Consider the following 26,677-nt stretch of genomic DNA (forward strand, 5'->3'; position numbering starts at 1 on the left):
GCTATTTCCAATTTGTACAGAAACCAGATGGCAGTCATAATAGTCGAGGGGCATGAAAGGGAAGCAGTGGTTGGGAAAGGAGTGAGACAGGGTTGTAGCCTCTCCCCGATGTTATTCAATCTGTATATTGAGCAAGCAGTAAATGAAACAAAAGAAAAATTTGGAGTAGGTATTAAAATCCATGGAGAAGAAATATATAAACTTTGCGGTTCGCCGATGACATTGTAATTCTGTCAGACAGCAAAGGACTTGGAAGAGCAGTTGAATGGAATGGACAGTGTCTTGAAAGGAGCATATAAGATGAACATCAACAAAAGCAAAACGAGAGTAATGGAATGTAGTCTAATTAAGTCGGGTGATGCGGAGGGAATTAGATTAGGAAATGCAACACTTAAAGTAGTAACGGAGTTTTGCTATTTGGGGAGCAAAATAACATGATGGTCGAAGTAGAGAGGATATAAAATGTAGACTAGCAATGGCAAGGAAAGCGTTTCTGAAGAAGAGAAATTTGTTAACATCGAGTATAGATTTAAGTGTCAGGAAGTCATTTCTGAAAGTATTTGTATGGGGTGTAGCCCTGTATGGAAGTGAAACATGGACGATAAATAGTTTGGACAAGAGAGAATAGAAAGTTCCGAAATGTGGTGCTACAGAAGAATGCTGAAGATTAGATGGGTAGATCACATAACTAATGAGGAAGTATTGAACAGGATTGGGGAGAAGAGAAGTTTGTGGCACAACTTGACTAGAAGAAGGGATCGGTTGGTAGGACATGTTCTGAGGCATCAAGGGATCACCAATTTAGTATTGAAGGGCAGCATAGAGGGTAAAAATCATAGAGGGAGACCAAGAGATGACTACACTAAGCAGATTCAGAAGGATGTGGGTTACAGTGGGTTCTGGAAGATGAAGAAGCTTGCACAGGATAGAGTATCATGGAGAACTGCATCAAACCAGTCTCAGGACTGAAGACCACAACAACAACAACGTGCATTTCCTTAACCAGTCACTGATTGTTTCAGGTTTATGGTGGACACACACATGGTTGGATGCTCCTGGGTGCAGCTTCCAGCAGGCAAGTGGCGGCCTCGCCCTACAGCACATGTGCAGTCCCGTTGCCAGATTGAAGTTGACATATCGTGGGAGGATCTCATTGCACATCCCCCTGAAGGAGAGTGGAGCAAAGTAGCCCCTTTTAGAATATTAAGTTTTGACATTGAATGTGCAGGAAGAAAAGGTGAGTGGTTGACTCTTCTCAGTTTCATTCACCATATAGTATTTATATATTATGTAGCCATATAGTGTATGGCTATATGCATTATTTTATATTTATAGTATTTCTTCAGAATAAGTGTTCTGCAGAGCATTTTCAAATGATTTGCACGCAAATATCTTGTATTGGCGTTTTGTCACAAGTTAATCAGTTATCGTATTTACTCGAATCTAAGCCGCACTTTTTTTCCGATTTTTTGTAATCCAAAAAACCACCTGCGGCTTAGAATCCAATGAAGTAAATACAAATTCCGTATTGTTCATCTTCGAATGTAGCAGCATTTCAATGTACTACGAAAATCCGACTGGCAAGACTGTTTGGGATGTTTGTCAATATGGCCAACTCTACATTCTGAATTTTTTCATGCCTGTGAGAAGAGATGGTTGCTAATAGGAACTTTTTGAATTGTGAATTACATGCAGTATTCTCTTCACCCCAAGAATAATACAAATATAAACATTTTGCCATGTATGCTTTTGTGTTTGCTGCTATCTCATTTAAATCCTGTCGCCTAATAAACTACGAAACTAGAGTGAGAACCAGCAAATGCGGAAGACTATAGATGTCATGTCATGTTTATATCCGTATTATTCTTATGCCTAATAGTGATACAGTCAAAAATGAAGCACGGCAGTTGACTAGATTTTTAAACCTAAGATGACCCTAATTTCTGTGCAGAATGTAATGTACTAAAGAGGCGTCTGCAAAGATTTTCAAACGGATAAAAATTTTCGCTAAACTGTCCTTCAGTACATCTTCTATCATAGACAGTCTATTATTTAGCTCTTGTTGATCATTATCAAAGAAAGCAGCATTGTAAGTAACAACAAATAGCAGTCTCTTGCCATTGTTTTGCTAATGAAACGATTTCTCTCTCTTGTTTTTTAATTGTAAGCGGCGGTAGTGCGCAGAAAAGCAAGGCAGGCCGCAAGCGGCGACAGGCCGTAAACACTCATTATCAGAATGTGACAAACAATGCACGACACAGTGCAATAATGCATTTTCAGCTTAGAATGACGTAAACACATATAACAAAAAGAATGGCATTTTTCAGATCAAAGAAAAATAAGCAATCAATTCAAACCAGACGAAGCACGTGAAAAAGGAAGGGGGTACCCGTATAAATACGGACGGAGTGCCGACGCATAGCAATGGCTACCTGGTAAAGCTTTAAGCTTACGACTCGAACCAAACTACTGTAGCTGTATCTTCATTCATTCGACCTAAATTGTGTCTCATATTACAATGGACCAACTTTGTTTCGATTTGGAGGTGCAGCCTAAAACTTTTCTTTCCCCTTGAATTTCAAGTCTCAAATTTCAGGTGCGGCTTAGATTCGGGAATTTTTTTTTTCCTTGATTTCGAGTCTCATTTTTCATGTGCGGCTTAGATTTGAGTAAATATGGTACTTGACTGCTCTTTCTTTGGCCAAGTTATATGATACATTATTAATTAACAAATTATTTCGTTAAAGTTATGCATGGAAACAGATAAATCAGGACTACAAAATTATAGTACACTGGATTTCAGAAAGAATTGCATTTTAATATTGGAACATTCTGGGAAAAAAGTTGAATGTATATAACATTTGAAACATTAATTTTTCAGAAAAAGAAAAAAAATTCTAGAAAGAGGAGAATGAGGGCTCCCAAATAAGTTATTTTAGCAGTATTGATTTTTAATGTGCACATTTAAAAATTAGAATCAGGAGTGGTATAAGAACAAGTAGGATAATTCCACCGTGATCTGTTACACCGTGTGTAATTTACCCTTTCAAATCAGGGCAGAGATATGCAGTCAGATAAATAACAGAAAGCCATACCGAAGGAAAGAACAGAAAAATCATAATAACTTATTCCTGTGTGCCATTTGTAATAAGTAGTGAGCACCATTCCAGTTGCATATAATGGTGCTTAAAGCCTATCTTTAAATCGAGTATCTTTCAGTCATGAAAACATGAAGGAAAAATACAAATTCCTCTAGTGTCGTAACGTATATTTGTACTTCAGATTGTGGCCCACTTTTGCACACGGAAAGCTTTAAGTTATGTCCACAAGATGCTTTCTTCTTTTTCAACTTTGTACATACTCTGCACACTTTCAACAGTACACACATATATTTTGCCTGAAAAGATAGATAAACAATATCCTTTTTGGGAATTGTGTGCGATATTTTTTTCCAAAACACACTTGTAACCAGTTATTGCGCATATGTAGTTGTGTTGGCTATTGTGTTTTACTTTTTATTTTCTGGCATGTTGTGCTTGTGAGTCACCAGTGTTTACTCTCTGGCATATGGTCGAACCCCCAGCTCCTGCAGGTATTTTATTTTTGCTGTTTTGTCCAGGCTTCCAGGTCTATGGCTTTAAATATTGTCTGATATCATCTTGAAGGTTTAAATAACGATCAGAAATGTTGAATAGTTTTCTTAATATAATTATTAGCCTCCAACATAAATAAAAACATTTATCTGCTGCAATATAATATGACAAACCTCAGTGTTGCTGCCATACTATTATCAAAAACCAAAATACAGTGCTACCTGCACTTTTCAAACCAAACCACCAGCTGTTGCTCACATCACTCCACCACTAACTGCCAACTCTGTTGAGGCAGGCATTTTTTACAAAGATTCTTTGTTAAATTCTTATGGCATGAGCTAATCCACGCATCTCAATTACACAATGTCTATTGACTCACATTATCATTCATACAGGGTGTTACAAAAAGGTATGGCCAAACTTTCAGGAAACATTCCTCACACACAAAGAAAGAAAATATGTTATGTGGACATGTGTCCGGAAACGCTAACTTTCCATGTTAGAGCTCATTTTATTACTTCTCTTCAGATCACATTAATCATGGAATGGAAACACACACCAACAGAACGTACCAGCTGAAATGTGCAGGAGCTCCATCATGCATGAACCACATGTGGTGTCGTACTTGTAAAGGCACATGTTCTAGCAGCACAGGTAGAGTATCCCGTATGAAATCATGATAACGTGCTCCATTGAGCGTAGGTGGAAGAACATGGGGCCCGATCAAGGACATCACCAACAATGCGTGCCAAATGGTCACAGAAAACGTAGAGCAATGAGTTGCATGTCAACACAAGCACCGAAGTCAACATTACTTACCTTCAATTGGGCCAACTGGCGGTGAATTGAGGAAGTACAGTACATACTGACGAAACTAAAATGAGCTCTAACATGGAAATTACGCGTTTCCGGACACATGTCCACATAACATCTTTTCTTTATTTGTGTGTGAGGAATGTTTCCTGAAAGTTTGGCCGTACCTTTTTGTAACACCCTGTATAGTTTCAAGTGGGGTGGCAGGCTAATTCAAAGTAGGAATTAATGCACCAAAACAGAGATTTGGGACTGTGACAGACAGCTGGTTCTGTTTACAAGCAAATCATGTTAGTAACAGACTGATGGAACAAAACATAGGGATAGTAGGACTTAAAAGCATACAAAAATGAAAATTACTACAAAAATGCCAAAATAAAGATTGTTGTTGACTTGTGTGTCAAATGATTGCATTTGATTAATAAATTACAAATTTGGAATCATGATTTTTACAGACGAGGATATCTTGAAAGTAATCCATGCATTTTTTTATCAAATTAGTAATATTATTTCAAAACATTGTCTTTTAGATGAAACAAGTTAACTGAAATACCGCAGCTGCATAAAAATATTTATTGGAACGTGTCAAATAAATTTAGCAGTTACATCACTTCATGTTATGAAATTATGACCCAAATCAATGAGCTGTTAATAGAATCTGTAAAAAGGTTTTATTTGTATTGTATTTTATTATATTGTATTACTGATCAAGCAAGCCAATAATACATGAAATAAAGCATTTCAAGTGGAATTGTGTCCAACCAACCTCCTTCACATGTAGCATATTTCTCCTTATTTTTCTACCAGGAGGACAAGGAGGCCTGTCGTAGAGCTTCTACTTTGTGAAATGCCAGCAAGATGAGACCAGGGCAAAGAGGTTCCCAGATTGAAGTATTTGGGTGTTGATTTCCAGTTCCTTTCCCTTTATATACCAAGGGAAATCTCCTAAAGGCCATGATTTACAAAGATAGGAGACAATTTTGCACATCCCCTGATAAAAAATTAAAAGTTTTGATTAAGTAACAGAGAGAAGTGTGTGTACCGAGGTCCTAGGGTTTAATTCCCATCCCTTTTAATGGCAAACTGACAGATAATTCAGTGCCACAGGTGAAAATGCTTAACACATCTGCGACATGCAATCACACACAGTCTATCCTATGTCACAATCATTTAGTTGGTGGATTTTTTCATATGAATAAAGCATGCGTCACCACTTGCTGCTATAGCAACTGTCACAGATGAGATTTAAAAAGATGTTTGTTGATTCTTTCCTATTTTTCCATGGGGAGCATTGTTTCAGCTGCTTGATTGTTGTTGCCCTATCAGATCGTTTGTCAGGAGAGTGTTGATCCTCTAATGCCATCATCGTCATATATACCTAGTTTATCATTCTATCTGTGTATGTAAAATGGATGCACCAGTTCCATAATGTCTGATTTACAACACTCCAGCCGGCCGGAGTGGCCGTGCGGTTCTAGGCAGTACAGTCTGGAAACGCGAGACCGCTGCGGTCACAGGTTCGAATTCTGCCTCGGGCATGGATATGTGTGATGTCCTTAGGTTAGTTAGGTTTAAGTAATTCTAAGTTCTAGGGGACTGATGACCTCAGAAGTTGAGTCTCATAGTGCTCAGAGCCATTTTACAACACTCAAATAATTTATCTGTACTCGGATATCTATATCTATACCTATGTACATTTTTTGCTTTAAATAAATTGGATTGTGATTTGAAAATAATTATTTATTCAACAGGTGTATTCCCAGAACCAAATCATGACCCAGTCATCCAGATAGCTAACATGGTAATTCGTCAAGGAGAACATGAGCCATTTTTGCGTATTGTTTTCACTCTTGATACTTGTGCTCCAATAGTAGGTTGTAAAGTATTGAGCTTCGACAAAGAAACAGAGATGTTGGAAGTAAGTGAAGTTTCCTGTTAATAAAAGTACCTGTTAGTACTTAGGCTTTCTGCATTGATGTAATAGATGTAACATGTTTTTGGATTTGCTTTACTTTGTTGTATTAAAGTTGTTGTTCATTGGTATGTCTCTAAATTTTATAGAAATGGGCAGAATTTGTGCGGGAAGTGGATCCTGATCTATTTACTGGCTACAATATTAATAACTTTGACTTTTATTATCTAATTAGTAGAGCCACTCATTTGAATGCAAGAAATTTCAATTATCTTGGAAGGATTAAGAATATAAAGTAAGTAAATGCAATTGTTCTTCAGTTTTGTACCCAGTGTTACAACATGCATTTATTTCGCCATAAACTTTTGTAGATCTGTAGTGAAAGAACAAGTTCTACAGAGCAAACAGATGGGGCGACGGGAAAACAAAAATATCAATGTTGAGGGTCGAGTCGCTTTCGATCTTCTGTTGGTGAGTTGAATTCTTTATTTAGTCACTGATTTACATGAGACTTCTGTGTGGGTAAAATTAATTAAATCTGTCCAGTTAGATGCTAAAATAGTCTACATATGCTTGACTGTAATTTCAAATGGTTAAAAATTGTCACTAGTATTAATTTCAACAAGGAATGGGTACAATAGGATTTAAAATTAAATACACTGACAGAAAAAATAATTTAAAACTATGATTTGTCTAGGTAACATATTTCAGTTTTTAATGTTAACAAGTCCACAGGTTAATGTAAGCATGAGAAAAGTCATTGCAAATGTGAAATGCTGGTACGTTAATAACCGGTGTAACTGCCAGAATGTTGAATGCAAACATGTAAATATGCAGGCATTTTGTCATACAGGTTCTGGGTGTCAGTTTGTGGGATAAGAGTTCCATGCATATTGCGCTCTCTCTCTCTCTCTCTCTCTCTCTCTCTCTCCCCCCCCCTCTCCCCCCCTCTCCCCCCCCCCCTCTCTCTCTCTCTCTCTCTCTCTCTCTCACACACACACACACACACACACACACACACACACACACACACACCTGATGCTTTTCCCCCTTTGGAGAAGTGTTTTGAGAAATTTGTAGCCTTTTGGCTTTTACTCCACATGCTTGCTTGTGTGTATGATTTTTTTCCCCCCTATTATTTTTGGATGTGTGTAATGTGAGGAATGTTCTGCGTGTGTCTGGTACTTGACTGAGGTTGGCGAGGTGATTGAGTTTAGGGGGAAAGGAACAGGGTTAGGAATTGGAGATAAGAATTTTCCCTTCAACTTAGTCATCGAAGATCGTTATTGGGCATTTGTGCTTGCGCCAGGTCATGTCTTACCGACCTAGGGAGCGGGTGAGGTCATTTTCAGATCTGGAAGAACTCTCGTATAAGGCCATTACCAGTTCTTGGAAACTCTCTTTCAGGAAGGGGATTTCAGATGTAGCTTGCAGATTACCAGTGGGGAAACCCAGAGGTAGGTGCAGTGCCCTCTTGAGTGTGTAGTTCTGGAACCTCTGGAGTTTTTCCAGAAGCTGCTTGGCGGCTTTTCCCCAGACAGGGCTTGCATACTCCATTATCGGCCATTTAATCACCGGGTACACATTTACTCCTACAGAGCAGGGTAAGGGACCTGGTTGTGTTGATGGTTGGGACATTCTGGCACAGACCTTCCCATAGACCTCATCTGTGTTGGGCATCCACATAAGACGAGAGTCCAAGGTTACGCCATGATACTTGGTGGGTCTGTACCAGGAGAGTTGGATTCTGTTTAGGTAAAGGTTGGGGGGGGGGGGGTGGGAGGGGGGTTGGGGGGGTCCGCACCTTCCGAGCTTCCGGGTGATCAGCATGGCCTGCTTCTTCTCAGAGTTGATGGTGATTTGCCAGTGATGGGCCCAAGTTTCTGTGTCATCTAAAACCATTTGTAGCCTACGGATGACCAGGTCCTTGTTCGCATTACATGCGTAGAAGGCTGTATGATCTGCATATTGTGCAGTGTGCACCAGGGGGGCCATGGGGGTGTCCGCAGTCTACAAACTGTACAGTATGGATCCCACAACCAATCCCTGAGGCACCCCAGCATGGATACGCCTTCTGATGAAGGTGAGTGTTGACTCACCAGACTGACATCAAATTTGCAGTCAGGTTATGTGGGATAACCATGTGAGTACTCCTCCTGTCATGTGAAATTGCACCACAAATAATAACTCTAGGTATTTGTCAAGGCCACAGATTGGTTGGTTGCAGGTGCTCACCTGGCCTCCTCCTAATCAACACATGGCTGTCACTGACATCAATTCAGACAGCTTTCATCAGAAAACATGAAAGATCTCTTCTCTGCCCTTGAACGAGCAGCACTGAAGTCTCATTTGGCGGTCATTTTGGGGTCAGTGAAATGCATGCTGCAGGGATCTGACTCAGGGCTGTCTTTGAAATAACTGATATGTAACAGTTCATTGGGTGTCTGTGGCGCTGACTGCTGCTCAGATTTCTACTGCTGATGCCGTACAACGTGCCAGAGCCCCACACAACTCAGTGGTCTTTGGTAGTGCCACCTGGCCATCCGGAGTCCAGTTTTCTAGCGACCGTACATTCTTGTGACTAATGCTGCCAGCAGTCATGTACAATGGCCACATTTCTGACTAGCCCTTCTGCAGTATCTCAGAAGGAACATCCAGCTTCTCGTAGCCCTATTACGCAACCTTATTCAAACTTGGTGAGCTGTTGATAATCATGCCTTTCTCATCCTAAAGACATTTTTACTAACATCACCTCACTACATCCAGTCTCAAAGGTTACTAACGCCCATGACCATTGCAACATGTATTTAAAGCAAACTTCATGTGCATCCTCTTGGTGGCACTATTAGCACTATTCTTATGCAGCTGCCACTAAATCTGATAGTCATCTTCTTTCAGGTGCAGATAATGCGCATTGTGTTGCATTGCATAACTCCTCCTTGGTGTCAGCTGCCCCTCCTCCCCCCCCCCCTGCCCCCTCTGTCAATTTACTTCATAGGAAGTAATGTCAAAAACAATTAATGAGTGACTCAGATTTTTTAAACATAAGAATATTCACCGGTATTCTTGGGAAGGCAGGGGAACCAGATCTGTCATTGACTATATAATAACAGATCAGGAATTCAGGAAGGCTGTGAGGGACACACGTGTATTCAGGGGATTCTTTGATGACACTGATCATTATTTAATCTGCAGTGAAATTGGGATTGTGAGGCCGAAAGTGCAGGAGGTCAGGTCCATATGTAGGAGGATAAGAGTGGAGAAACTTCAGGATAAGAATCAGGCACAAGTACATAACAGCGATCTCAGAAAGGTACCAGTTAATTGAATGTAGTCAATTACAGTCATTGGAAAAGGAATGGACAAGGTACAGGGACACAGTACTAGAAGTGGCTAAAGAATATCTTGGAACAGTAGTGTGTAAAAGTAGGATGAAGCACGCAGCTTGGTTGAATGACACAGTCAAGGCAGCCTGTAAAAGGAAAAAGAAGTTGTATCAAAAATGGCTACATATTAGAACTCAGGTAGACAGAGAAAGTTATGTTGAAGAAAGAAACAAAGCCCAACAGATAACTGCAGCATCCAAGAAGAAATCTTGGGAAGACTTTGGATGCAGGTTGGAGACTATGGGTCAAACTGCTGGAAAACCATTCTGGAGTGTAATTAGCAATCTTCGAAATGGAGGTAAGAAGGAAATGACAAGTATTTTGGACAGGTCAGGAAAATTGCTGGTGAATCCTGTGGATGCCTTGGGCAGATGGAGGGATTATTTTGAAGAGTTGCTCAATGTAGGTGAAAATACGATCAGTAACGTTTCAGATTTCGAGGTAGAATGGGATAGGAATGATGATGGAAATACGATCACATTTGAGGAAGTGGAGAAAATGGTCAATAGATTGCAGTGCAATAAAGCAGCTGGGGTGGATGAAATTAAGTCGGAACTCATCAAATACAGTGGAATGTCAGGTCTTAAATGGCTACACAGGATAATTTCAATGGCCTGGGAGTCGGGACAGGTTCCATCAGCCTGGACAAAAACAGTAATCACACCAATCTTTAAACATGGAAACAGAAAAGATTGTAACAACTACAGAGGTATCTCTTTAATCAGCGTTGTGGGTAAAATCGTCTCGGGTATGGTTGAAAGGAAAGTATGAGTATTAGTTGAGGACCAATTGGATGAAAATCAGTGTGGGTTTAGGCCTCTTAGAGGTTGTCAGGACCAGATCTTTAGCTTACGGCAAATAATGGAGAAGTGTTATGAGTGGAACAGGGAATTGTATCTATGCTTTATACATCTAGAAAAGGCATATGACCGGGTTCCTAGGAGGAAGTTATTGTCAGTTCTACGAGATTATGGAATAGGAGGCAAACTTTTGCAAGCAATTAAAGGTCTTTACATGGATAGTCAGGCAGCAGTTAGAGTTGACGGTAAATTGAGTTCATGTTTCAGAGTAGTTTCAGGGGTAAGGCAAGGCTGCAACCTGTCTCCACTGTTGTTCATATTATTTATGGATCATATGTTGAAAACAATAGACTGGCTGGGTGAGATTAAGATATGTGAACACAAAATAAGCAGTCCTGCATATGCGGATGACTTAGTTGTGATGGCAGATTTGATTGAAAGTTTGCAAAGTAATATTTCAGAGCTAGATCAGAAATGTAAGGACTATGGTATGAAGATAAGCATCTCCAAAACGAAAGTAATGTCAGTGGGAAAGGAATATAAACAAATTGAGTGCCAAATAGGAGGAACAAAGTTAGAACAGGTGGATGGTTTCAAGTACTTAGGATGCATATTCTCACAGGATGGCAAAATAGTGAAGGAACTGGAAGCGAGGTGTAGCAAAGCTAATGCAGTGAATGCTCAGCTACGATCTACTCTCTTCTGCAAGAAGGAAGTCAGTACCAAGACTAAGTTATCTGTGCACCGTTCAATCTTTCGACCAACTTTGTTGTATGGGAGCGAAAGCTGGGTGGATTCAGGTTACCTTATCAACAAGGTTGAGGTTACGGATATGAAAGTAGCTAGGATGATTGCAGGTACTTGTAGATGGGAACAATGGCAGGAGGGTGTGCACAATTAGGAAATCAAAGAAAAACTGGGAATGAACTCTATAGATGTAGCAGTCAGAGCACACAGGCTTAGATGGTGGGGTGATGTTACACGCATGGGGAAGCAAGGTTACCCAAGAGACTCATGGGTTCAGCAGTAGAGGGTAGGAGCAGTCGGGGCAGACCAAGGAGAAGGTACCTGGATTTGGTTAAGAATGAACACAAAGAAAGCATGACATTAAATCCCATGCAAACATAAAAAAGCTAGAATTGATAAAATAACAATTCCAGAAGAAATAAGAAATTATACATCCTCTTGTAACAACAAATGACAGGATTTCGAAGAAATTAGCACCATGTAATGACGTGACATACCCAGTGGTACAGCTTGCCACCTAGTAGATCATTTCAGACTAACAAGAACTATTCTCACCCCGTCTACATTTTCTGGAGTTCGAACTGGACTGGAAAGACCAGGTGGTTTCTCTTTCATCATGGATCCCGTGCTTCGAAACACTGCAACCCATCAGAGTGTAGGGTTTCAATCTGGGACTGTATTTTGACCTTCGACATTAAACTTTCGATGGAAAATATGTGGAACCATGAGCGCAGAATCATTGTTTCTAAAGGTCTGCTCGGCCATGAACACGTGATGCTGTACTCTCTAATGCCCCAAAGTGACTGAAATTGTATTGTTTGAGCTGTCTGCAAATGATCACTCAAGATTAGTACCCCTACTTGGCACGGAGTACTAGCATTTTAAAAAACGTGTTTCCTCTGCTCACTGCTCAATCCTTCATTTAGCATTGCAGTGGTTATAAACTAGCTGCACATATGAGTAGAGAGAATAAGGTGAAAGGAGGAGTTGCCATATGTGTCAAAAGTTATCACTGTGTAGAAAGCTTAGATGCAAAGAAGTTTTGTCTAGAGCAACATATAGAAGCATGTGCCTGTCAAATTAAACTGAAGGAGGGCTCTTTTATAACTGTAACAGTATATAGGTCCCCTTCAGGAAACTTTCATTTATTCCTGGAAAACTTGGATGCCTTGTTGTGCTATCTGTCAGATAGGGGAAAGCAAATTATTATATGTGGGGGCCGTCAATGTTGATTCACTGAAAGAGTATAATAGGAAGAATGACCTTTGGAAGTCTTGCTAGGTTCTTTCAATTTTACATGTCATTAATTTTCCTACTCAGGTAGTAAAGGACAGCAGCACATTGATAGATAACACTTTTATAGACCAAGATAGGTTTAAAAACATAAATTCTTGTCCTGTTGAGAATGGCCTTTCTGATCATGATGCTCAGCTAGTTACAGTATATGAAATAGCTCCATTCAGTAATTCAAAACTACCCTATAAAGTTGTGCGTTCAATTAATGACTCAACTATTAGAAATTTCAGAGAAAATCTTCAGCAGATAGACTGGGATGATGTGTACAATGAACCCAATGCTAATATAACTTATTTCATGATACACTTGTAAGAGAATTTGAAAACTGTTTCCCCAAGAAAGTAGTTAAATCCAATTACAAGAAACCATGCGAAAAACCTTGGCTTACTAAAGGAATAAAAATATCTTTTAACCACAGAAGGGAACTGTATCTAACAACAAGAAAGAGTAGTGACCCAGAAACAGCCAAATATTATAAAAACTACTGTGCTACAGTAAGAAAGGTTATTAAGAAGTCCAGAAGCATGTGCATAATGTCTGAGATTAATACCTCTGATATCAAAATCAAAACTATTTGGAATATTATGAGGGTTGTTTTTTAAGTAAGGGCCGTTCGCACGTATAGTCCTGTAGTTCACGCGGACGCCGCAACAAGCCAGCGCACCACTTGCCGCCATTATTCCCATTCACACTGATGCAAGTTGCAGCTCTGTAGCTGACGTGTACGCATCACTGTGCTACTTTATAATGTTTACGATTATTGAATCGCCCGCCACATGTGAGATATGGTCAGTGATACGTTTTTTGACCGCGAGAAGCCTATCAGCTGCAGAAATTCATCGTCCGTTAACAAAAGTTTATGGCTTGAATGCAATGAGTGGATTAGAGAGTTCAAAAATGGCCGTCAAAACGTACATGATGAAGAACGCTCAGGCCGGCCCTCTGTGATCACTGATGATTTGGTGGGTGCAGTTGAAACAAAAATTCGTGAGGACAGAAGATTCACAATTTCCACTATTTCTTTGGAATTTCCACAAGTTTCAAGATCAGTTTTGTACAAAATTGTGTCTGGAAACCTAAGCTTTAAGAAACTGTGTTCTCGGTGGGTACCCAGACTCCTCACAGAGGACCACAAAGGGAAGAGATTTGCCACTTCATTGAACTTTTTGATTCGTTACGAGGAAGAAGGGGATGACAGGTTGAGTCAAATTGTCACTGGAGATGAAACATGGGTATCCCATATCACAAAGCAAGCGATAATCGATGGAAAGGCGACACACAACCTCACCCGTCAAGGTCAAATCTAAACAGACACTGTCAAAGCACAAGATTATGGCAACTGTGTTCTGGGACTGGCGCGGTGTTTTGCTAGTGGACTTTATGCCGCGAAGAACGACAATCAACTCAGATGCCTACTGTGCAACTCTAAAGAAGCTCCGCAGAGCAATTCAAAACAAAAGGCGCGGCATGCTGACAAAAGGAGTTTTGCTCCTGCACGATAACGCTAGGCCTCACACCTCTCAAAAGACTCTGGATTTGATTGATTCTTTTGGCTGGGAAGTTTTGGACCATGCACCATACAGCCCCGACCTTGCTCCTAGCAGTTTTCACCTTTTCCGGTACCTGAAAGTCCATCTTGGTGGGCAGCGCTTCAATGACACCGATGAAGTGAAAGCGGCTGTGAACTCTTGGCTGTCAGAGCAGGCAGTTAATGGAAGAGGCCTTTTACCCACACCATTTGATACAATTGAAATTCCACCCACCTCTTCTCCCGAAAAAAAGAAGATAATAAACTCACTCATGAATGAAAGCTCACATGGAATTGATGGCATTTCCAGCAGGATAATAAAAGCTTGTTCCCAAGAAATAAGTGGGATTCTTAGCCACATATGTAATAGCTCTCTGAAGCAGGATATTTTCCCGAATAGACTGAAGTATGCCATTGTTAAACCACTGCATAAAAAAGGGGATGCATCTGATGTCAACAACTACCGCCCAATCTCTCTTCTGACTGCCTTATCCAAAATTCTTGAAAAAGTAATGTATTGTAGAGTAGCTTCATACCTTTGTAAAAATAAAGTTTTAACAAAATGTCAGTTTGGTTTCCAGAATGGTTTTTCAAAGGAAAATGCTATATATACTTTCACTAATGAAATATTAAATGCTCTGAGTAACTGGAAGTCACCCATTGGGATTTTTTGTGATCCATCAAAGGCTTTTGATTGTGTACATCATTCAATACTTCTAGATAAGCTCAAGTACTGTGGTGCGAATAGGACAGTGCTCAAACAGTTTAAATCATAACTAACTGAAAGAGTGCAAAAAGTTGAAATAAGCAGTTAACATAATATGCAAAAAAAACTGGTGATTTCTCAAACTGGAGAACAATCAAGAATGAGGTGCCGCAAGGTTCGGTCTTGTGTCGTCTGCTGTTCTTAATATATATTAATGACTTCCCATTCTATATTCACCAAGATACAAAGCTGATACTTTTTACTGATGATCCAAGTATAACTAACACACCCAACAAACAAGAATTAACTGGTGAAATTGTAAATGATGTTTTTCAGAAAATCATTAAGTGTGTTTCTGCAAATTGGCTCTCATTAAACTTTGACAAAACACAGTACATACAGTATCACACAGTAAATGGAATGACACCATTAATAAATATAGACTTCGATCAGAAATCGGTAGCTAAGGTAGAATATTCAAAATTTCTAGGTGTATGCATTGATGAGGGGTTGAACTGGAAAAAACACTCTGAAGATCTGCGGAAACCTTTGAGTTCAGCTACTTATGCTATTAGGGTCATTGCAAATTTTGGCAATATACACCTTGTAAATTAGCTTACCCCGCCTATTTTCATTCTCTGCTTTTGTATGGCATCATAATCTGGGGTAACTCATCATTGAGTAAAAGAGTGTCATTGAGTAAAAGCGTGTAATCAGAATAATTGCTGGAGCTCATCCCAGATCATCCTGCAGACACTTATTTAAAGAGCTAGAGATCTTCACTGTAGCCTCACAGTATATATATTCCCTTATGAAATTTGTTATTGACACACTGAACAAATTCAAAAGTAATAGCAGTGTACATGGCTACAACACGAGGAGAAAGGATGATCTTCACTACTCAAAGTTAAATCTAACGTTGGCTCAGAAGGGGGTAAATTATGCTGCCACAAAAGTCTTTGGTCACTTACCAAATAGCATCAAAAATCTGACAAATAGCCATGTAGCAACTCCTTCTACTCATTAGATGATTGTTTGGATATAGTAAGTGGGTAATTTCCCCAATCCCAACAAAAAATATATTAAAAAATATTAAATGTCATGAGTGTCATGTAATATTTTGTGTAATATAATATTTGTATAGACACCTTTTATCAACCTGACACATTCCACATCATTGCGAAGTGCCTTATTCATCATCTATGGAACAGGTACTAATCTAATTTCTTCTTGCATATGTTCCATTCCTTTACCCTTACTTTCATTCCATTTTACCATAAAAGCATATGAGATTTGGTAATATTCTCTCTCTCTCTCTCTCTCTCTCTCTCTCTCTCTCTCTCTATCTCTATCTCTATCTATCTATCACACACACACACACACACACACACACACACACACACACACACCTCAACCCATGATAACATACTGTACCCACGTCCTCAACCCAACAGTTTCCATCTCCTTTATCCTATCATCTCCTCCCCATTCTCATCTCCCACTCTGTTCTGTTATTTGCAGCCCTGTGCCAATGCATCCGCCCATCTTTCCCCACTCCTTTCCTTTTTTGCTCCTTCTTTTCCCCACCTTCCTGCCCCACAACCTCCTGGCGCTGTGCCTGTTGGCTGTCTAGTCCCTGCACACTCTACCAGACAGCGTTCTTCTCTCTCCCTACCCATACACTACCGTCCCTTCCCTGCCCCCTCCAGAGTGCTGCTTGCATCCCACAATAGTTTCATCCAGTCTGAGATGATGGAGTTGGCAGTTGTGTGTATGTGAAGTGTGCTTGCTTGTGTGTATGAATGATGTGCGTCATCTTTTACTGATGAAGTATGGCCAAAAGCTTTATGTGTATGCCTTTTAATTGTGCCTGTCCACAACTTGACATGTCTTCTTTGCAGTAAGTAGCAGTCTGTCTTTCATACATTGCTGATATTCCTACCTAGAGATTCCATTGTTTGATTTTAGCCTGGAATTTAAATTTATAAAGTAGATCGTTTTCCATGTGATTTTTGTTACGTGTATGTTGCTATCATTGATGTTCCCTCCTAAATTTTCATAAGAAATTATGTGGAACACTTCCAAAATATATTTGTAGGACTCGCAACAATCCTGTTAATATAGTCCTTTCTTCATGTAATTGCAGGTTCTTCTGAGAGAGTACAAACTCCGGTCATATACATTAAATGCTGTGAGTTACCACTTTCTGCAAGAGCAGAAAGAAGATGTGCATCACAATATAATTACAGACCTTCAAAATGGGAATCCTCAGACCAGGCGAAGGTAAGTGTGAGCTCTCATTAGGCCACTCTAAGTGAAAACGAATAAAGTGTTTATAAATATTGAAGTATTAAAAAATTGTTGTTAATTGTTTTTACCTTCATTTTTAAGTGGTTTGTATAAGTAACTGATGCTTGGTTCCCATTATAAAACTTTTGCACTATTTTAGCCAAGATAAATAACAACAAACTACGAGAATACCCAGTATCCATTCCTTATACCATACAGATAGACCTTATATTTTGCTAATGTATTGTTGTAGAACACTAGTTAAAAAGCAAATGCTTTCGTTAGTTCTACTGCATGTATGGTAGTCATGGTATCTAATTGAGTTTTTCCAAGTGGGTTGTCTTAAGCATATTTTGTGTTCTTCCCAATAACTGCACAAGTCTGTCTAAGTTTCTTTTCTGTTTAGGTTAGCTGTCTACTGTTTGAAGGATGCCTATTTGCCAATAAGACTTTTAGACAAACTTATGTGTATAATCAACTACATGGAAATGGCAAGGGTAACTGGAGTTTCTCTTGCAAGCCTGTTAACTAGAGGGCAGCAGATCAAAGTTGTATCCCAATTGTTGCGCAAGGTGAGGACAATTCATTAATAAGAATTAAATTGGTCTGCTGTGTAAGTTGTATAATACGAGGGTGGTTTGAAAAATTCTCGAAACGGAATAGGAAAAAAGTACTTACATCATGGAAACTTTTTTAGTTTTCAATATAGTCTCCTTGTAGATTAATGCACTCGGTCCACTGATGTTCCAGTGCCTTGATCCCATCTCAGAAATGAGTTTCCTCCAGGCCTGAAAATAATTGTCATCTCCGGCTATCAATTCTTCGTTTGAAGTGAATCTTCGTGTGCCAAGAAATTTGTTGCAGAACTCAATTAGTCTTTCTCCTCTCTCATTTCTGTTATTTCTATTATCAAGCCCATCTTCTCCCCTAACCTTTTTTCTAACCCCCCCTCCCCTCATAGCTGCATTCCAGTGCCTTGTGACTCTCTCTTCATGTACTGAATTGTCCATCCAATATCCTCATATACGTTATCTGTCTCTTGGTTTTCAGCTTGCAAGGTTAGCATGTATACCTATTCTCAGTGTTAGCTCACTGTTGACCCTGGTGAGAATGACCAAATCACTGAGCTGTTCACAGTAACACACACTCTGCCCTACCTTCCTTTACATAACAAATCCTACTCCTGTTGTACCATCTTCTGCTGCTGTTGGTATTACCTTGTACTCACCTGACCAGAAGTATTTGTCGTCTTTCCATTTCGTTTCACTGAGCCCAACTGTATCTAGACTGAGCCTCTGTGTGTCCATTTTCAGATTTTCTAGCTTCCCATCCACATTCATACTTCAAATATTCCATACCCCAACTCAAAGAACATGGGGAACAGGGAGTCCCATAGAGCTCAGAGCCATCTGAACCATTTGTTTTCAAATTACTACTTTACAACTGCTGCAGACTTCTATGTTGCTGTAGTATCTATGTTTCTCATACAATCTGTAAAATCAAAATTTAAATTACAATTAATGACAAAAGCCAAGTATCAGAATATAAATTACTTTCGGCATAAAGGCAACCACACACTAAAGAGCAAAAGCAGTTGGTCATCGATTGGTGCACACAAAAGAAGGAAAATTTGCTAGCTTTGGTACAACTAGCAAGTTTTCCTTCTCAACTTCAATGCTTCTGCTTTTCGGTGAGTGGTCTCTGTCAACCCTAAAGTACTGCTGATTGTCAAAAGTATATCAGAAGGGTGACATTGTGTCCCAGGAGATAGCAGTGACCCCATTTCAAAAGCTTCTAGTCTCTTCTTGTGTAAACTATTCATTGTCCGTGTTTCACTTCCATACGTGGCTACACTCCGTACAAATACTTTCAAAAAAGATTTCCTGACACTTAAATTTATACTCAGTGTTAACAAATTTCTCTTCTTCAGAAACGCTTTCCCTGCCATTGCCAGTCCACATTTTATATCTTCTCTACTTCGACCATCATCAGTTATTTAGCTCCCCAAATCGCAAAACTCCTTTACTACTTTAAGTGTCTCATTTCCTAATCTAATTCCCTCAACATCAACCGACTTAATTCGCCTGCATTCCATTATCCTCGTTTTGCTTTTGTTGATGTTCATCTTATATCCTCCTTTCAAGACACTGTCCATTCCATTCAACTGCTCTTCCAGGTCCTTTGCTGTCTCTGACAGAATTACAATGTCATCGGCAAACCTCAAAGTTTTTATTTCTTCTCCGTGAATTTTAATACCTACTCCAAATTTTTCTTTTTTTTTCCTTTACTGCTTGCTCAATATACAGATTGAATAATATTGGGGACAGGCTACAATCCTGTCTCACTCCCTTCCCAATCGCTTCTTCCCTTTCATGTCCCTCGACTCTTATAACTGCCATCTGGTTTCTGTACAAATTGTAAATAGCATTTCACTCCCTGTATTTGACCCCTGCCACGTTCAGAATTTGAAAGAGAGTATTCCAGTCAACATTGTCAAAAGCTTTCTCTAAGCCTACAAATGCTAGTAATGTAGGTTTGTCTTTCCGTAACCTATCTTGTGAGATAAGTCATAGGGTCAATATTGCCTCGCATGTTCCCACATTTCTTCGGAATCCAACCTGATGTTCCCTGAGGTTGGCTTATACTAGTTTTTCCATTCTTCTGTAAATAATCCTTGTTGAGATTTTGCAACTGTGATTTATGAAACTGATAGATTGGCACTTGCTTTCTTTGGAATTGGAATTATTATATTGTTCTTGAAGTCTGAAGGTATTTTGCCTATCTCATACATCTTGTTCACCATATGGAATAGTTGTGTCATGGCTGGCTCTCCCGAGACCTTGTATTGATTTAGGTCTTTCAATGCTCTGTCAAATTCTTCATGCAATACCATATCTGCCATCTCATCTTTATGTACGTCCTTTTCCATTTCCATAATATTGCCCTCAAGTACATATCCCTTGTATAGTCCCTCTATATACTCCTTCCATATTTCTGCTTTCCCTTCTTTGTATAGGACTGGTTTTCCATCTGAGCTCTTGATATTCATACAAGTGGTTCTCTGTTCTCCAAAGGTCTCTTTAATTTTCCTGTAGGCAGTATCTTTCTTACCTCTAGTTATATATGCTTCTGTATCCTTACATTCGCCCTCTAGCCATCCGTGCTTAGCCATTTTTGAGACGTTTGTACTCCTTTTTGCCTGCTTCATTTACTGCATTTTTCTACTTTCTCCTTTTGTCAGTTAAATTAGTTATCTCTTCTGTTGCCCAAGGATTTCTACTAACCCTCATCTTTTACATACTTGATCCTCTGCTGCCTTCACTATTTCATCTCTCAAAGCTACTCATTCTTCTTCCACTGTATTTCTTTCCCCCGTTCCTGTCAATCGTTACCTAATGCTGTTTCTCAGACTCTCTACAACCTCTGGTTATTTCAGTTTATCTAGGTCCCGTCTTCTTGAATTCCTTTCTTTTTTGCAGTTTCTTAATTTTTTATTTACAATTCATAACCAATAAATTGTAGTTAGAGTCAATAATCAGCCCCTGGAAATATCTTACAGTTTAAAACCTATTTCCTAAATCTCCGTCTTACCATTATACGAGGGTGAGTCAAATGAAAACCATAAATTTGTAATAAGAAATTGAAATTTGACGCTGTTATCCTGTAAGTTGGGAAGTGTGATACAAACATCATGCAGAATGGCCTGTAGGTGGCAGCATACTGCAGATGCACACATAACGTCGTAGTATCAGTATAAAGATGGCCGCCCCACTTGCAGCTTGCACCAGAGAAGAACAGCATTCTGTTATTCGGTTTTTGCATAGTGAAATTCATAGACAAATGAAGGTTCAGTACAGTGATGCATGTTTGTCACAGCAGCAAGTCTAATAATGGAGTAGGAAGTTTGCAAATGGTGTGACTTCAGTGGAAGATGCTCCTCATCCAGGTCAGGCACAACGAGTTGTGACTGCACAGAACGTTGCAATAGTTAAAGCCATAGTGAAGGAAAATCGCTGCGTGACACTGAATGACATTGCAGCATGTTTACAAATTAGTCATGGTTCTACACACCACATCGTGCATGATGAGCTCCAGTTTCACAAAGTGTCTGCAAGATGGGTGCCATGGCAGCTGACTCCTGGAATGAGAGAACGACGTGTTGATGCTTGTGAAGAACTTCTTTTGGCACTTTCAACGAGAAGGTGATGGCTTCCTTGCAAGAATTGTTACTGGGGACGGAATCTGGGTTCACTTCCACCAACCGGAAATGAAGAGAGTGAGCAAGGAATAGTGCCATTCCTCATCACCAAAACCAAAGAAGTTTCGAACAGAACCACCATCAGGGAAGGTTAAGCTGACTCTCTTTTAGGGCGAAAAAGGTGTCATCTTGAAGCATTACATGCCTAGAGGAACCAGTCACCATTGCATCATACACAGATCTCCTAAAAAATCATCTGCGGCCTGCAATCAAATCAAAGCGATGTGGATTGCTGTCAGCAGGTGTCCTTTTGCAACATGACAATGCAAGGCCCCACACTGCCCATACAACAGTTGCAACAATCACAGACCTGCATTTTGAGTGTCTTCCTCATCCACCATACTCACCAGACCTTGTACCCAAGTAATTTCCATATGTTTGGACCACTCTAAGACACATGGGAGGAAAGAAGTTCCGTTCTGATGAAGAGGTACGCCATGCGGTGCATGAGTGGTTGCGCGGACTACCAAAAGAAATTTTTGCTAAAGGAATTTATGCACTTTGCAAATGCTGGAGGACTTGCATTGAGCATGAAGGAGATTATGTTGAAAAGTTACACAGCTTTGTACCACTTCTGCACAGTAAATAATATTTTAAAAAATATTTAAGGTTCTCATTTGACTCACCCTCGCATAATCTAACTGAAACACGCCAGTGTCTCCAGGCCTCTTCACATATACAACCTTCTTTCATGATTCTTAAACCAAGTGTTAGCTATGATTAAGTTATGCCCTGTGCAAAATTCTACCAAGTGGCTTTAATTCCTTACCCCCACTCCATAATCACCTACTACTTGTTCTCCTTTTCCTATTATCAAATTCCAGTCCCCAGTGATTATTGAATTTTTGTCTCCATTAACTATCTGAATAATTTCTTTTATCACATCATACATTTCTTCAATCCCTTCACCATTTGCGAAGCTAGTTGGCATATAAACTCATACTACTGTGCTATGTGTGGGCCTCGTGTCTATCTTGGCCACAATAATGCGTTCACTATGCTGTTCATGATGGCTTATCCGCATTCCTATTTTTTTTATTCATTATGAAATCTACTCCTGCATTGCCATTATTAGACTTGGTATTTATAACTCTGTATTCATCTGACCGGAAGTCTTGTTCCTCCTGACACCAAACTTCACTAATTGCCACCATATCTAACTTTAACCTACCTATTTCCCTTTTTAAATTTTCTAACCTACATGCCCAATTAAGGGATCTCACATTCCACACTCCGATCCGTAGAATGCCAGTTTTGCTTCTCCTGATAACGACGTCCTTCTGAGTAGTCCCCACACGGAGATCCAAATGGGGGGACTATTTTACTTCCAGAATATTCTACCCAAGAGGTCTCAATTTAACCATACAGTAAAGCTGCGTGCCCTTAGGAATAATTACAGCCATAGTTTCCCCTTGCTTTCAGCCATTCGCAGTACCAGCACAGCAAGGCCATTTTGGTTAATGTTACAAGGCCATATCAGTCAGTCATCCAAACTGTTGTCCCCCTGCATCTACTGAAAACTCTGCTGCCCCTCTTCAGGAACCACACATTTGTTTGGCCTCTCAACAGATGCCCCACCGTTGTAGTTGCACCTACAGTACAGCTATCTGTATCACTGAGGCACGCAAACCTCCCCGCTGACGGCAAGGTCCCATTTTCATTGGGAGGAGTGAATATGATAAATAAGCAAAATAATCTTAAAAACCTGTTTTATGCAACTTTATGATAAGATAAAAAGCAACAAACATGAACAGGTTCGTCACATTTTAAGCACATTGTAGTAGTCTTTTTGTAATAATTTCAACATTTCAGCTGCTTTTTCTTTTTCGTTTTCTTGTCCTTTGGTAATTCAGCAATATAGTATTCCCTTCCCTCAAATTGAGACTCTTTATTATTATTATTATTATTATTATTATTATTATTATTATTATTATTATTATTATTATCATTATTGTTATTATTTCTATTACTATTGCTAGGATACCCTCCATTGCTAGTCATTCTTTTGTTGCTTTCAAGTATTGCAGTGACAATTCGACAGCAAAATGTGTTAAATTATCTATGGCTTCTTCATTGTTCTTGTACAGATCCCACGCATTTGGCTCTGCAGTATGAAATGTGCAGTGATGGGAAAATACCACTGTTTTCCTGTTACAGAGCATCTGTACAGTGGTACATTTTTATCAGTGTGATCTGTGCGTGCAATATGAGCAGTGTAGGAATGTAATAGATTAGTCTGGGGCACATTAATAGTTTTCTTTTGTTTCCTGGTAAATCTTGCTACAGTATGCAATGGTTCAACTTTGTCAAAATTGTTTGCTACAGTAACAACATTATTGCCATTACAATGGACAGTGGAACTCCCTAATGCTAAGTCGGAACAAACTTTATCTGATCGACTGTTTTCTTTTATCACTTTATGTACAGATGATAGAGTATAATTCTTAACTCTTGTTTCCTCTTATTGTTCCAGTTGTTTCCATGCACCTCTAATTTAGGTCATGTAGTAGTTCAACACTGGTAAATAGGGTATCAAAGAAAATTCGATATGGAACATGCATGAAGTAACTGGTACACATTCGTCATTACCACAGTGTAGCCCATACTTTCGGTTTCATAATCCTTACCACACATGCCAGCTCCTTGGTAAGGTTTAATCCAAATAATATATCCACCACTGATGCCTCCACAACAGAATTTGAATCCATATCGGTTTGGTTTCCCTTTTATGAATTGTTTACTTCCAAAATAAGAAACCATCGATTCATTGACAGATTGGCGCCACACACGAGACACAAATTATGTGAATTTATCATACAGCGTACACAGTAATGGACAGATGTTCCAAAAATGGACTGAGGTCATTCAGGTGTTGTCTTACCTATTTCTCCACTATTCCAGTTACATTTTTCTTGAACTTTTGAACCTTTTACCTAGATAGTCATTTTGTTGTTGTTGTTGTTGTACTGCTGGAGGGTCCTGGAACCAAATCACAGGTTAAGGATTGTTTGTGTGTTGTATTCACGTTATGATAGGCTGAAATTTCCAAATCACAAAGTGCAGTAGCATTGACTTGCTGGCTACACTTGGATTTTCCTTTGCACCAGAATCTCCATCTTTTACATCATCAACTTAATTTAGAGGTGGATGTGATTTACATCCACACCACTGTTTGATATTTCATCATTGTTGGTTTCTAAAATGTCCAAAAGTTCCAACAGTTTTCTGTGAGTATAAAATGACAACACATTAGCACGACATCTTTCTGGGAAATCATTGAATTATAATTGATGAAAACCTCCAATTGTATAGTAACCATATAAATAATATACTTTATTCCTCTAAGGTGTTATATTAATAGTATCAGAATTATTGACACAATATGGAAGAAAATGTACATACCTATCGATAACAAGATCAGTCAATTTGTTCATGCTAAAACTGGACTTACGTTCAAGACACAATTTCTCAATGACTATACATATTAGTGTCAAAATGACTATCACAGTGCATTCCTGACTCTACGTACTTCATTTAAATATATGTTACAGTCCAGCACAGCAATGCATTACTCATAGAAATAAATAATTCGAACACTACTGATGTCGTACTTGCAGAAGGATGTCACCGTTATTTGGGTTAAGTAGATGGGTATTGTCCTTACAACACATCCTCCAATCCCACAGTCCTTGTGGTGTCAATCTCCACTATCTCCTGTGCTACACCCACCTCCATTGCTTTCTCCATGCCATCCCCCCACCCCATATGCCCCACTTCACCCAGTTTACACTTGCACTTCCATCTTCTGCTATTATATCTCCCCCTCGTGATGCATTCCTCCACATCATTTTATGTCCCACATGCAACTCCCCTACACCAGTACAGGCTTGCCAGTGCCCCATTCCTATCCTGTGTGCTTTCTGCCCCTTCGTCCCAACTATCAATCACCCTTCCCTTCCAACTGTCCATCCCAACCATCAGCATCCCTCCTCCTATCCCCTCCCCCCCCCCCCCTCCCCCCTGCTGATTCCACCTGAAACCACTCCCCACTCTAATAAAGCAGCAGTGTTGATACTATGTATCGGGCTTTAACTATAGAGTTAATTGTTACCGTAACTCCTTCCATTTTTAGTTTCTTCTTCAGCAAGTCGCGAAGATAATTGGTCTGTGAAGTTGTAGGCAATGTAATGTACAGTTGCCGATCTATTTGATCGCCTTTAGGAATGTCCTTTCTTTATGGAACAAATAGAAGACACTCTAGAGGAGACCATATAATCACAGCTCTTACTCCCTTCCCTCTGCCCCTTCCTACAATTAAACATTTCGTGTCCACTGAAAAATATTGTGAAAATATAAAAGCCATTTCTTTCTAATAACTTTATTCATTTCCTCATTTCATGGTAAATAATCTTTGCGTTCATTCCTTGCAGGCTCGAGAAAGGAATTACTTAATGCCAGCATATGGTGGAGGAGCACAAGAAGAACAGTTTGAGGGTGCCACTGTCATCGAACCAAAAAAGGGCTACTACAGTGATCCAATAGCAACTCTTGATTTCAGTTCACTATATCCTAGTATAATGATGGCTCACAATCTGTGCTACACAACTTTGCTGCAAGGTGTAGCCAAAGATAGGCTAGGGTATGTAATTACAAGAAAATGTCATTGTTTTGAGATAACTGCCATTTATGTAGAAGTAATTACAATTCAATATCTGTTTTCCCTCCACCTTTTTCACCTTTTTTTGGCAAAATCCGTTGATATTTTTTCCCAGTGACTTAACTGTATTTGCTTTCTTCCAGCCTTCTTATCTCTGCAGTCCTTTTAACCATTCATACATTAATGTTATTTCCAATTCATGTGTACTGAACACATTCTACATATGATTTGTTTTATTCATACCCTATCAGTCATCATAGTATGTCCAGTCTCTCTACACTATCTGACAAAAAAAGTGAAGTACCCAGATGGGGAATAGGACACAACATGAAATCTCACAAGTTAAAAGGGAGGGTATGTGATGTTATGTCAGTGAGCACAAAATCAAGTCAAATTTACAAAATTCTTGGCAATAACAGCTCACCTCTCACTATGACATTGCACCATTATGGTCTGTGTATTGATTCAGTTGGGAATTGTGTCATAAAGCTGTTGTGGCCTCTTGTGCGGCAAGCTGAGCCACAGCTGGGTGGATTAGCATTGTCCTGTTGAAAGATGGCACCATAACAGTAGTGATGATAGCAACCGAATGACAATAGTCCGCAGCTCGTGGTCTCGCTGTCGCGTCCTCGCTTCCCGAGCACGGGGTCCCACGTTCAATTCCTGGAGGGGACAGGGATTTTCACCTGCCA

General features: G+C 39.6%; 1 protein-coding gene across 1 annotated transcript in view; it reads left to right on the top strand.

The window, feature by feature from the left end:
• Positions 1 to 26,677, top strand: part of LOC126334770 (DNA polymerase delta catalytic subunit) — a 152,347-nt gene that overhangs the window by 99,296 nt on the left and 26,374 nt on the right. Inside the window, exons 6-12 of the mRNA XM_049997351.1 lie at positions 1,023 to 1,237; positions 6,158 to 6,324; positions 6,468 to 6,613; positions 6,690 to 6,789; positions 16,928 to 17,064; positions 17,477 to 17,642; positions 25,759 to 25,967. Coding sequence (XP_049853308.1) covers positions 1,023 to 1,237; positions 6,158 to 6,324; positions 6,468 to 6,613; positions 6,690 to 6,789; positions 16,928 to 17,064; positions 17,477 to 17,642; positions 25,759 to 25,967 — 1,140 coding nt within the window. The remainder of the gene's footprint in view (positions 1 to 1,022; positions 1,238 to 6,157; positions 6,325 to 6,467; positions 6,614 to 6,689; positions 6,790 to 16,927; positions 17,065 to 17,476; positions 17,643 to 25,758; positions 25,968 to 26,677) is intronic.

The sequence above is a fragment of the Schistocerca gregaria genome, chromosome 2 (genome assembly GCF_023897955.1).
Source record: "Schistocerca gregaria isolate iqSchGreg1 chromosome 2, iqSchGreg1.2, whole genome shotgun sequence".
Lineage (NCBI taxonomy): Eukaryota > Metazoa > Arthropoda > Insecta > Orthoptera > Acrididae > Schistocerca > Schistocerca gregaria.